The following is a 13792-nucleotide window of genomic DNA, read 5'->3' as shown; positions in this document are numbered from 1 at the left end:
TCTGGATAACCACTATAGTCAATAATAAAAACATGACATGGTTTAACAAGAATATAGAAGTGGCAGGAGAAGCCCTCATTCTGTTGGCTTCTTCTCCTCACATTGTTAAAGTGGACCTATTATGCTGTAAAAATGGGAGCTTGTGACGGCCCTAAATGCTGCTTCAAAAAGTGTCGCTCTCAGCGAGCTGTGTCGCAGACTTAATTAATTACTAAGGTATTCGGTTAATAGTCACTCAGTTACTGTCCGTTAGAGCTTGCTGGAAATACAGAAATGGTGTGTAATGATTGTGTGATGGGCTGGTGTGGAAGAGCCTCCACGCTGCGACTGCTATAGGGACTCCTGTCCAATACTGATGAAGCTGAACATGATGGTGACTCAAACTTTTTCTTTCACTTTAGACTGATTTGTTTTTGACCTATACTACTTTCCCACCATATATACTTCTTTATTTATTTAGTTTTAGTTCATCAAGAGTAGTCTTTATAATTTTTTTTAATACTTCTTGCCTAACTAAAAATATTAACTCCTATTGAGAACATTTGCAGCTCTTTGATCCTTACAGCCTGACTGCAGATCCTGTTCTATCGCTGTTTGCATTGTGCCTGTGCAGCTCTCTCCCTCTGTTTCATGACTCTGTTTTGACTGTAAGCCTTTTGATGTTTTCAATATCATCCCAAATCCTTCCCGACTTCCTGAGTATCTCAAAGTTTTTGCAAAGACGAAAGGAACGTGTGTGCATATGCATGTACGTGCATGCCGAGATTCAGGCCGCGCCACCGCCCACACTTGCATAGCAACGGTTTCCCAGCAACGCTTGTCACGAGGCGAGTGAGACGCCAGTTAAACGGTGCACGAGGCTTTTCACAGCTTTGAATCCTGTGACGTTTCCCTGCGAGGCATAGAGGGATGCGGAGGGAAGGGGAGCTCGTTTTTTGATTCATCCACTGGAGACAGGAAATAAGACAGCACTGTATAGAAAGGGGAATTTAATGTGGTAGTTGTTACATCGGTTTCCTGGAAGTGACGACATACTCTGCTTTATTAAACGCTGTCAGTTCCAGAATGGAATTCCATAAAAGATTTCTGGAAAAGAGAAAAGATGCTGAACTCTGCCTCCTAGACAGAAAACTGTAAAAACTTTGGAAAGATTTTTTTTGAACCACACAAAGTATGCAAACTGCTATTCCCCAACGGTCACTTGAAGCTTGTTCCAAAATCACATCAGTCCTGATAGACTCCATGTTTAAAAATGCCCGACTTCAGTCATGACCATAACTTGTTTAATCTGGTAAATAAAAGAGTTAAAGTTATTTGGGGTGTAAATCACCCATTTAAATTTCATTAGAACTGTGTGTGACTGTTTTGACTGGCAGGTAATGCCTGTTATCCACAGCCAATCAGAGGCACTAAACTGAACCTGTCACTGTGTTTGTGCTGTTTGGATGGTTTTAATGGAATTCCATCCATCCATCTATTCACCTCTGCTTATGAGGAGGAAATTTCACACATTAGAATATGAGCTGAATGGATAGATGTGCTTTTTGATACATTTTGTGAAACTATTTACAGTGGAGTGGAGCAATTAAAGAATTTATGGAATGACAACTAAACCGGAAACAGAAGTTATTAGTTTCTAAAGTAACATTTTACATTTGCAAAGGTTAATTGTAAACTGGCCCAGATTCACAGGCTGCTTTATATTATGGATTTATTTCCATTAACAGACACTGACTGTGTATCAGTATTAACAGGAATTTCACTAGGCTCATTTCTCCGTCCATAAAAGCGTTTGTGACAAAGCTATTTCCTCATCTGTTGCTATTAATGAAAGAGTGTGAGTGTGCTTGAAGTTCCGGCTGTGGGAGAAGCTGCTCTCACTGAACAGGAATGTGCTTATTATTATCACATGACATCAGCTGAAAGGCTACACTGTGTCATAACCTCAAAGGTGTCCCCCTGATAGACTACAGGCGCTCTGCTCCCTCCCGTACACAGATACAAGAGAACACACATTTAACCACATTCACACTCTTCATGACCACGTCTCTCCAGATGGGATATTTTAAGTTGGTGTGCTCACTGTGTAGGAATGTCATGATCTCCCTCTTAGAAGAATGCTGTGTGCGTGTGTTACGTTCATAAATTTTAGCATTTGTGTATACGTTTGTCCAGCTGCTGGCACACTACTACTTATCGCACTTAGACAAAGGGATGGCCCTGCACTGAAACCTGTATGTTCAGGCTGGAGACCTGAAACGTCAAAGTCATGATTCCCATGTCCTTTTCTGGGCAAAAAGTTGCACCAGTCAAGAGCGTGAATATCCTCTGAGCCTAAAGACATTCATCAACACCAGCAGAGGCATTTAACTACAACAAAACAAACTCCAACCCTGACAGCAGAGCTGAGATTGCCTCTTCGCTCTAATTAGAACTGATTCAGCAAGTACACCTCCGTCACCAGAGGGAGAGCACACAAGACAAATTACACTATCTCTAGGAGTTCATGTTTCTTTGTCAGAATGTACCCCTACAACAAAAGTCCCTGTGGGAACACAGTTCTGTAGCATAGATGCTACTAGTCTGCTTTTATTTTCTCTCATATATACAGCACTGTGCAAAGGTCTTGAGACACCCTTCACACTCTTCAATGGGAACGTTTTGTTAAAAATGTGTAAAAATACAACTGTAAGCGCAGCAGCCCCACCCACCTGCAGTTCAAACCTTCTGTTTGTAGGGTCAGTTAATCAGAATTTCAGTGAGGGATCTGAAATTCAACCAGCTAAATCGGGATTTGTCTAGACTGTGATTTATGCCAAGCTATTCTCTACTATCCCAGAATAAAAATATAGAGCTCGAAATGAGTTTAAGAAGTTTTAAAAGAGGCTGAAAGGTAAAATGTTGGCTATGAATATTCTTACTTCTAATTTGGAACTTGTCCCTTGATAAAGATAACCTTTATTATGCTGCACATTGTCCCGACAGTTGGTGTACTCTCCAGTGAATCACCTAGTCTCTTTAGCTTACAGTCTTGGGAGAGGCTAGCAGTGTGGAAACTTGCTGCACAAACTTGCTGCACTGGATCACCTCCAGTATTGGGAAAAGTTCAAGACTTGTTTTTTGTTTTTTTTAAACCACTGTGCTTGGATTCAGTGATTGGTTGGTATAAATTTTTTAACACTCCATTTGCTGTAACTTAACTAATATCTAATATAAAACATGTAGATTTTGAGGTATGGTTCTGTATGATGTAATTTACAATTTTAGATGTAATTCTGACAGAAATGGAGTGAAATAATACACAAAACAACTTCATCTTAAATAACTTGTGGTTGTTACTAATAACACATGATGTGAGCAGTGTTTTTGGGAGAACCATTGTAAATCTAATTCTTAGCAGTTGAACACAGTAGTTACCAGTGGATAAGGGCTCCAAGGACCCACTACAGAAGGTCTTTGAACTGTTATAATCAGTCCTGCTAGTGGGTTGCATCACTGCCAGGCTGTTCATGTTCTGACCATCAGGCAGTGTTTTGGTTTAATCTCTAGGACCAGATGGAATTAAATCTTGCAAACTATTAAATTATCATGAAGCTTTAGGAGTGACCCGTAGGTGTTTTCATGTGTACCCACAAACATCTCAACAGCAGCTGATTGGAGCAGTCATCCTTTTCACAGAGGATTATTTCTGCACTTTCCCTGTCTGAGTAATAAAGCACATATGGATTTAGAACAGAGAAAGGCTTTAAGATAACTTCCAACATTGCTGGTTGACAAATTGCACCAGGTGCCTACTTCCCTGCTAACATTTTGCTGCTAGCACTTTGACCATCATCACACAGAAAATTGCAAAATGAATGAAAAACGTGGACCTCTTCCTGATGAAACTTCTTTTACTGCCATCAACCATGACATCATGAGTTATTTTTAATCCCGAAGATATTCTGATGCTGTTGCAGCGCTGAGGATCCCACAGGGACTAATTTGCCATCAGAGTGTAGATTATTGTAGATCTGGAAAGCCTCCAGAGAAGACTGAAATCCTCAGAGACATGGCTGTGCTGCACTTTCATTGGCCATGAATCCAGGTTTGCTCCGTTTTTCTGTAATTACATCAATGCACAACTGAGACATCGTGAGAACTGGGACGGTTTAAGTGTGTGAGTGACAGGCAGACAAGGGAGTTAAGGAGGGAGCAACTTTCCATGGGCTCGCTTTCTTCCACCTTTTCCTTCTATCATTCTTTTCTCTCCATCTTTCCATCCTTTGGTGTTTTCTGTCTCTCTGCTAGTGGAAAATGGGAGAAACCCATGTTTCATTCATACCACTGCTGAAGGAAGAGATTTTACTTTGATCTTTTCACCTCTTTGCTTTTTTACTGATCAGGCTAATCCTAGTAAGGTGCTGAAGAGCTCTGCAGGCACATCACAGCCAAACTGAGACGGAGTACTACTTGAGGTCTGAATCAGTCATAATGAAGCCAAACACTGAAATCATTCACCTGTTAACTCTTCTCTGTATCATAGATCACAGCTGTCTGGATCAAGCTTCTAAATTACCAGCAATAAAACTGAGCGTGCAGCGTTAGTTCATGCAGGCTGCAAAGTTGAGCTCAGTTGACTTTGCAGCTAGTAATGCAGTCAGTTGCCTCATATAGGTTGGTGGTGGTTCGGGATGTAGAGCAGGTTATGTAAGGGTCGAGTCCTTAAGTTTGCATGTCTGTGTTACCAGGAGAGATACTAATTGTTCCCAATGCATCTGGGTGTGTGTGGGCGTGCCTGTGAGTACATAAGATGTGGTGAAAGTACATAACATAAAGCTCTGCATCACCATATTTGGGAGAATGTGACTTCTACTTTAAAAGCTATTTAACATCTGCAAGCTGCTTTGCAACCCACCTTCACCCCCAGCGCCTGACTTCATTCATTGCTGACATACATATCTGTTGTCATTGACTGCTGCTCTCTGGATCTTATGCTTTCCACATACACTCATTGTCCGCTTGTGTAAGTATCTCTTGATGGTACTGGGATGGAAGCCCTTGTGACTTCAAAACTGATTCAGTATTTGATGCCATAGATTCAACAAGGCGATGGGATCAGAGATCTTGGTCCACACTGACATTATGGCATCACACAATTGCTGCTAATTTGTCAGCTGCACATCAGTGAATATTGAGTGTGAGACATACCTTTGGGGGGGGGAATGGTTATTTCAGTTACTGTTGCTTTCTTATTAGCTCAGAGTACTCTGGCTTTTATCCTCTGACATCAACCAGCCGTTTTTACCCACAGAACACTTAAATCACAGTTCTGCCACATTCAGATGCTCACGTTGAACTTCTGATGGTTGTCTTAACCATCTCAGCATGCCTAAATGAGTTGCTGCCAGTTGATTGGCTAATTTGATATTTGCATTAATGAACAGTTGAACAGATATATTTAACAAAGTGACGAGTGAGTGTGTAAGCACAGAAGAGTGGGTAAGTCCCAGAAGAGAGCTGTGCTGTCACATTTAAATTACTTTCAGTTGTCTTTTGACTGTAGTGATCCCAGGTAAGCTTCCACTGTGAACAGTTGTTAATTCTGTCTGTCATATTATGTAGAAGGTGAATCTGGTCTCATTTTATACCTTACCTGGGAAGCTGTGCAGAATTCAAAATCTGCAGTTTAAAATTAAAAGGGTAAATATAGGATTTGAAACAGGTGTTAGGTCGGTCACCCTTTTCTTGTTATAGTAACTGAAGTCACCTGCTTGCCTTGGCTTAGAAGTGAACAATCAACATATATGCTACTGTGTGAGAGCACAAATCCAAACCTTCCTCCGTGTGTGTGTGTGTGTGTGTGTGTGTGTTAGTGCATTAGGCCGAGTGCAGTTTTTGTGTACCCCTCCGGCAGATGGAAGCAAAGGGAGTTTGCATTAAGCAGCATTTGTGCTGATGATTGACTTTTAGCTGTGAGTCAGCTTTCAGAAAAACAGGATGAGTGAGGGCAAGCGATGTGACAGCGTCTCATTTGGTGTGTGTGTGTGTGTGTGTGTGTGTGTGAGTGAGAGAGAAAGGGAGAGGGGAGTGCCCTTTGGCGTTTAACTTAATTTCCCACCATCTCTCTTCTTGGTTGTGTAATTTATGAATGTAACGCTCACTTATTTGCAACAAGTATAATTTATGACCCCGTAAATCAGGCTATGACAACACAGTCGAGGCTTTCCAATGAAATTAAAGGTGTGTGTGTGTGTGTGTGAACCTGACAGATTACACCTTCCCGCTGTTTGCACCTGCTCTCTGCCTCGCATTTTATCTCTTGTACTTTCCCCCAGTTCACACCCTACACAGACACACTTTATTTATTTGTACCCAAAAGTCTATCAGAGTGCTGCATGGCTCTGGTACATGATTTCATATGCATTCAATGGAGCAGGGATCTGTCCTATGAAGCTAGTTCAACATGGCCATTATCTGGCTTCACTCATCCTAAGAAAAACTATCATCTGAAAAAGCTAAGCACATGATACAGACTGAACATGTGCGCGGTGTGAGTGTGTGTGTGTGTGTGTGTTGGTAAAAGCACACTATAGAGTGTAAAAACTGCTGTATGATTGTTTGGAAAAGCACTGTATAGCTTGAAGAATTGTATTTATTTAAAATTCACTTTTTAAAGTCTATTTAAAGGGAGAAAAGCATGCCGTATATGGTTGCAGAATTCTCCTCGCTCTTATTTGTCAGTAATTACAATGAAATTAGATGTAAAAGGACTCCTCCTTTTAGCGTGTAGTTGTATTCTTTCAGCTGAAGTCTCATTGGTGTGAAGTGGTGTTGAGACAGTCTCTTTTTACTTACTGAGCTCCACAGGCTTTTCCTGGAGTGGACATTATGTTTCAGAAGTGCTCTGGGGGGTGGGGCTGTGTGTTGATCTCTTATCTTGAGCATAACCTGCTCTAGAGAAGAGCAAGTCTTCAAATACGCAATCCATATGGCTTAATGGTGACCGCGAGGCAGTCCACTAACACCTTGTAGTATCGGACCAAAAAGGGAATTATAAATAAAAAAATGTAGCACCACAGAGCGCTGAGAGGCAGACCATTTTTGTAGACCAAACTGGTCTACAAATATGGGCTTTTTCCATAGGGTTCTGGATACTGGAGGCCATAAGCTCCCCTCCATTTAACAGTTTGGTGTTCGTCTTTTCGTTTACACTTTTCTAACCTGTAACTATTGTGCTTTTTAAAACCTTTTAATGCAATATCAGCTTACACCCCCAGTAAGCTCTGCTGCACAGCATACTGAGTCTGTGCTTACATCCTCATGGAGTCATTGCTACAATCTGCATAGTAGCCCAGTGCACAAAGTAGAAAATCTGATGGTTGAAATCAGAGAAAAGGTCTCAAAATGTCTTCTTTTTCTTATCAGTTCACTGTGTTTTTGTTTTTTTGTTTAATTATAGTGCACCATTTAAATATTGTTTGGTCTTACCTTCTAGTTAAGGTTCTAAAAAGGTGTTAAAGTATTAGTTTTTATTTTTCAAACATGATAGTTTTTCCTATTGTGTTCTTTTTTTATATTCTTGTAAACTGAATGGTTTACCTGCAGCGATCTTTGCGCAGAATCTCAGCTATAGCAAATTAAAAATGGCCTCCTTAAGTTGCACTTGATTTCATTTCCACATGCAGGCACACAGAAGTGCTCACACTGGCTCACATGGCTTAAATGGTTCATTTCTTGTTTCCCTGTTCTTCTGCTGCTGCCTTCTGCTGACACCTAGTGGCTAAACATGAGTCTGCAACCACTGTCTGTGCTGAACACAGTATTAAGGTCACATTTTAAGATTTTAGGTGAGGGGAAAAAGCCACAGTGAGAGTTTTGATATTTCTGTGTCTCTGACAGGCACACCTGGCTCTGTGCAGCAGGCTTTCACATCAGGCAGTCAGTGTGTGTGTGTGTGTGTGTGTTTTAATGCGCACAGATTTTAACGAAGTTGGGTGAAGTTGCGAAGTTGGCTGAACAGCATGGTTATTGCACCGAGGAAAATTTGTTATCATATGACATGACCCATTTCTGTAATATACTTGCATATCTATATTATTGCTAATATATATTGTAATATATCTATATCATGGCTAAAGCACTTCTGGATGGATGCAAACTGCATTTCGTTGCCCTGTACCTGTGCATGTGCAATGACAATAAAGTTGAATTCTATTCTATTCTATACGTGTTATGTAATGATGGTGAATATGTGCATCAAACTCATTCATAGCATTTTATCCTGTTTTGTTTGTTTGTTTGTTTTTTAACCCATCTCCACAGCTAACTGTTCATTGTAAAAAAAAATAAATAAATACCAGCACACATTATTTGATTGTAGACTCAAAGAGGCTCAAATAAAAAAAAATTATTTATTTTTTTATTTGGAGAAATTTGACCAAGACAACAGAAGCGATTGAAAGATGATTTTCTTTTTTTTTCTTTTTCTTTTTTTCTTTTTTAAATTGCATCATTTTCCTGCATCTCTTTTGCTCCTCCAGGCAGCTTCAGGAGGCACAGAAACAGAAGGAGATGGAGAGGGAGCGCCAGGAGCGAGAACGTCAGGAGAGAGAGCGTCAGGAGCGGGAGCGCCAAGAGAGGGAGCGCCTGGAGCGAGAGATGTTGGAGCGTCAGGAGCGCGAACGTCAGGAACGGGAGCATCAGGAGAGGGAGGCGCAGGCAGAGAAAGAGCGACTTGAGCGGGAGCGCCAGGAGCAGCAGGAGCGTGCCGAGCGTGAACTGATGGAGAGGGAGAAGGTGGAGAGAGAGCGGCTGGAGAAGGAGCAGCAGGAGCAGTTGGATAGAGAGCAGCAGGACTGGGAGAGAGGGAGACGCATCTCCAACGCTGGTGAGTAATCCACTTTGTGTTTCTGCTGCTGCGCACACTGGTTTCATTTTACTAATTTTACTACTACAATATTACTAATGTGACTGTTTTCTGTCCAAGGAGCAGTTTGTCTCAGGCTCACAGTAAATATAGACTAGTCAATGACAAGCGTTATCTTTCAGTTATCTCTCCAAAGTACATTTTAAAATGGTCATTTTTGTTATTTGAACATTTAGTGAAGTTTTTGTGTCAGTTTCATACAGTGTCATTATTGTGTTAATATTTAACAGTTTATTTATACGCGTGGTGGTTTTCAGTTGGTATAAAACAAAATTCCCTAAAAGTGGTACATGATCTGAGTGATGATGTGATATTTAGACTTGTTATACTTTAACCACAATGCATATTTTTGTTTTGTTTGGTTGGGGGGGGGGGGGGGGGGGGGTTGTTGTTTTTTGTCTTCTTATCCATCCATCCCAATTAAAAAAACAACTCAGTTTTCCAGCAGCAAGCAGTGCCTGCTTTTGCATTGCACTGTGGGTGAATCAAGTCCATTAGCAGTGCACTCAAATATCCAAGTCTTCTTTGTATTCATGGTGACTTTTTGAATGAGGCTTCATTAATGAAGCCTCATTCGGAGGGAAAGGAGTTAATCCCTTTTAACTCCTTTCCCTCCATTTAAGAGAGTTTAAGAGAGTCTCCTTCTGATTGGCTGCAGCTTGGAAACAAAATTTGAGCCAGCTGGGAGGGGCCTCTGTGCTCACAGGAAGCATTGTGTGTTTGAGATGACCATGTTGGGATGCCTACTCGCATTGATGTCATAAAGCGTCAAGGCTAGAAACATCAGTCTGAAGCCTGAGCACTTGGCTCACAAGGAATTTGCACGCATATGCTGACCTCATTACTGGACCCTTTTGCAATGTTTAATATGAACATCCACTTCTGGAACAGTACACATATGACTAAAAGTAAGGAAAAGCAGAATTGGTCCATTTCTCGGAAGTAGCAGTTGATAATTTTCCAGTAGAAACGCTCCGAATGTTCCAAAACAGGTTACTAGATGCAGTACTTGAAATACAGGAAATGTATTGAAGAATGAAGAGAAGCGTTCTGTTTTAACATTTTCATCTAGTCTCATTGGTGCTGAGTTACAGTAATCTCATCTGCCAGGCGCTGTGAGCAGATTCCACATGAATGCAACAGTTAGCGTGTTATGTTAGAAAGTGTGCTGCCAGCTCATACACAAATTAAAATTCTACAGTTTATAAACTCTGAGACTGAGGAAAATAATTTTGAACAAACACATCACCTCAGTCAAGCATAGAGAATGAGTGCAAATATTTGCAGTCAAGTGTAATTACTGCTTAAATTGAGCAGCAGGGTAGAGGTGTAGGTAGACGCCACCCTAGTGTTGTATGCGTTCTAAACTGGAGCTGCTTGGTTGTTAGATAAGAATGAAAGTTCCTATAATCCAACTCTGGGTCAGCGGGGAAGGCTGTGTTGGATGGCATGCTTCAGTGCCACGCTTGGCCAATTACCATATGCATGCATAAGCACACACACAGAGGCAGGCAGAGTTCAGTGGCCTGACTCAGAGCCTAAAAATACATCATCATGTCGAATGCTGGTGAAACCCCCCTGGGGTTGGATGTTTGTGTTGGTGTGTGCGTACGTGCATGTAAAAGCCCTACATGTCATGCAGAATAACACTAAGAAACAGGGTGCAGTGATTGCTGTTTACAAAATCTGAAGTACCACTGCAGTGACTGTGAGGGAGCTACTAGGATGCTATCTCACAATCAAATCAGAATCTAACAGGAACTTGGGCTGATTGTGTGATTTTAGCTGTAACTTGTGTGATTGCTGTGCTGTATGATTTTTTTTTTTCTAAATTCTTCTTTTTAGAAACAAGTTTGCCAATTTATGAGATGGTGGTAGAACCATATTTTTTCAGCAAAAAAAGTTGGGTTTTTTTTTAACTATGTCCAATTAAGAAATTAAATTTAACTTAATATAGAAAATATATAGTATTTACAGTAACTCTATATAAAAAATAGTCCTGTGAAAATGGGCTCACAGAACTTTTAGACAGTGGACCTGGGTGCCTTGTGAGAGGCAATGACAGATTTAATTAGGTGTCCCTTCACGTTTTGAAAGATGAATTCTGTTTCAGTAGAGCCCTTCATCTCACAGTCACAACACTCCTTGCTCCAACTCTACATGCACATATACCTCTTTGCAGAATTGAAGATTCTGCAACCCTGACCCCACTGAGACTTAGCAGTGTTGGGCTTCATGGCCCTCCCCGTATTTGAACCTCTGCAGGAGGTTGATTTAAAACATCTGTTTGAAAACAGTTTTGCTGCTAGCTTTAGCATCTGCTAAACATGTCAGTAACATTCATGCACTTTCAATGTACTCTTCGTGGACTCTGGTTTTCTCAAGGGCAGACCAGGGTATTGCTGAAACCCAATGGATGTTGCATTTGATTGTGGAGGCAGTTGCTCTTGGTTATATAAATTGGGGGTTGCAGGCGCCAGTCTACTATACTAGTAGTCTGGCAACCAGTGCACTCATGGCCTTGGAAAATGTAGCAAAAGCAACACTTAATTACAAGCTCGGGGTCCTCACTTGGATAGATGGGCTATTTGCGAATTGGTAGTGATGAGCATTTCTGGCAATGCGAGAGTCTGAGAATTTGAGATTACTTGTGTAATCCAGGTTCTCAGAGTAGCATGAGTGAGAATTCTCACCAGGTAGCTGTCCTCATTGAAGCGAAGCTAGATGAGGGGCTTATCTTGAATAATAACTCTAGCACAACTCTAGGTGGGCTATTCTGCCCAACGTGGTCGTTGCAATCACCGGCCAATGAGGAAGGCCCTTCCCATGATACTTTCACTCGTACTACTCTGAGAACCGAGGTTACGCAAGTAATGGTGCTAATATGAACATCTAACATCTGCAATAAAAAACAATCACAAAATTATCTTTTGTGAATATTCCCTTCCACAGTATTACTCTGAGCAAAAACCTAAAATCCACTCGCAAAACTTAGGAAATACAGGTGTGGAATTGCAGCACGTGTAAAGTGAAGTAGAGCAGAAGGTGATGTAAGGATTACACCATCCACAAACATTGAAAACATATGGCAGGCACAGAGAACACAGTCTAGGCTATGCTAAGCACTAGAGGTGCAAAATCAAAGTAATTAGACAGGGTGGGACCAAGCTAAGATGCATAATGAACAAGAGAGGGAATTTAATGTGAATTCATTGCATACTGTTCCTTTTTGACGTGAAGATGTGCTTCTACACCCCATTAAAGCAATATGAGGTGTGATCAAAAAGTTCAAAATATTTAAAAACATTTAAAAATTAATCAAATCATTCAAAAATCAAAAAACCTTACTTGATCTAAATGTGCCTGATGTTCCATTCATAATGGGTTTTTTTTTTTATTGCTGCAATTTTTAGATCAGTCTATAGTAGGCCCATTGAGTCCAATCATACTTCTGCCTTGTTTTTTGTTTTTTTTGTTTTGGGGGGGGGGGGGGGGGGGTGGCGTGCTTGTTCTCTCAACAACACAAATGAATGTTGGTGAGAAAAAATAAACTAAGCATACTTGTGGTCTGGTTCCTCATCAAAATGTAATATTTTCTTAACTTTCTAAAGTGAAAGAAGTAAAAGCGGCCTCAGGCTCAATTTGACTCTTGTTTTCTTTACATTTTAATGTATTATCCCTTTCTTGTTCTTAAAACATCAGTTTAAAAAATAATGGACACCAATTACAATATGGGCATCCCATCTACTAGTAAAGACTCTGATTTGGACATATAAGCTATGCATCTGTATACTACAAACTGGAAGATCTCCAGGCTGAGGAACTGGGTTCAGAATGTTGTCTTTCAAATGAGAAAGATGGGTCTGTTATTATCAGTGTTGGTCAAGTTACTTGAAAAAAGTAATCAGTAACTAATTACTAATTACTTCCCCAAAAAAGTAATCCCGTTGCTTTACTGATTACTTATTTTCAAAAGTAATTAATTACTTAGTTACTTCAGTTTCACGATTGACAACCTGAATAGGTGATAAAGCGATAGATCTTTCAGCCCAATTCTACTTTTTCTGCATAATCCATCATACAAAATGTAATCAAATGGAAAGGTCCCTTTTTAAAACTTCTTTTATTAGTTTTAATCGTTTAACTTTATGCATCAAGCAAAAATTTAATTATATGCAACATTCTCTGACTGGAAGAAATTTGTTTAATATTTAAACCTATTTTCTGCACATTCCAGCACATAAAATAATTTTTTTTGTGTGTTTACACTGTCTTTCAAATAGATACAAGTAAAACACAGCAGAAAATAAATAAAATCAAAGACTCAGCGGTCCTGTTGCTCTATTTTCACCTGTAAAGCAGGAGTGGCGTAGGCGGAGGTTTACCCTGGTGCAGGTGTGCCGCGGCGGTCAGTGGAAGAATCCACGAGTTTCTCTGTGAGTTTCCCATTACGTCGTAGCTACTCGGTGCTTGATTGGAAGTTTAGGGGATTATTTTCGCTGTAAAAAGAAGTTTTCTTCCCACGCACAACGGACGCTAATGTGTTTGTTACTTTTTATGGAATCAAACTCAAAGTAAGGTCAGTGCTTCCACGCTTTAAACGCTGCACGCTCATACTCTCTCCCGCACTCGATATATTATCCACTGTTGATCTGCAGACAGCTGTTGTCACGAACGTCGCACTCGCTTACGTCACTGTCATGAGACATTCTCGAAAAAAATCACGGTTTTAGTAACACAGTAACGCAGCGTTCCTATGGGAAAGTAACAGTAATCTAATTACCGTTTTTGCAATAGTAATCCCTTACTTTTTTCAAGTAACGAGTAAAGTAACGCGTTACTGCCCATCTCTGGTTATTATGTAGGTATGACGATACTGCATAC

At 40.5% G+C, this 13792-nt stretch overlaps 1 protein-coding gene across 7 annotated transcripts in view; it reads left to right on the top strand.

Annotated features, from left to right (window-relative positions):
- Nucleotides 1-13792, top strand: part of enah (ENAH actin regulator) — a 145750-nt gene that overhangs the window by 115249 nt on the left and 16709 nt on the right. For all 7 annotated transcript variants that reach the window (XM_080881733.1, XM_080881732.1, XM_080881734.1 and 4 more), the window contains one exon: nt 8523-8869. In XM_080881733.1, coding sequence (XP_080737859.1) covers nt 8523-8869 — 347 coding nt within the window. The remainder of the gene's footprint in view (nt 1-8522; nt 8870-13792) is intronic.

Source organism: Rhamphochromis sp. 'chilingali', assembly GCF_963969265.1.
Source record: "Rhamphochromis sp. 'chilingali' genome assembly, chromosome: 5".
NCBI classification, from domain to species: domain Eukaryota; kingdom Metazoa; phylum Chordata; class Actinopteri; order Cichliformes; family Cichlidae; genus Rhamphochromis; species Rhamphochromis sp. 'chilingali'.
This window is presented reverse-complemented; position numbering and strand designations above follow the sequence as displayed.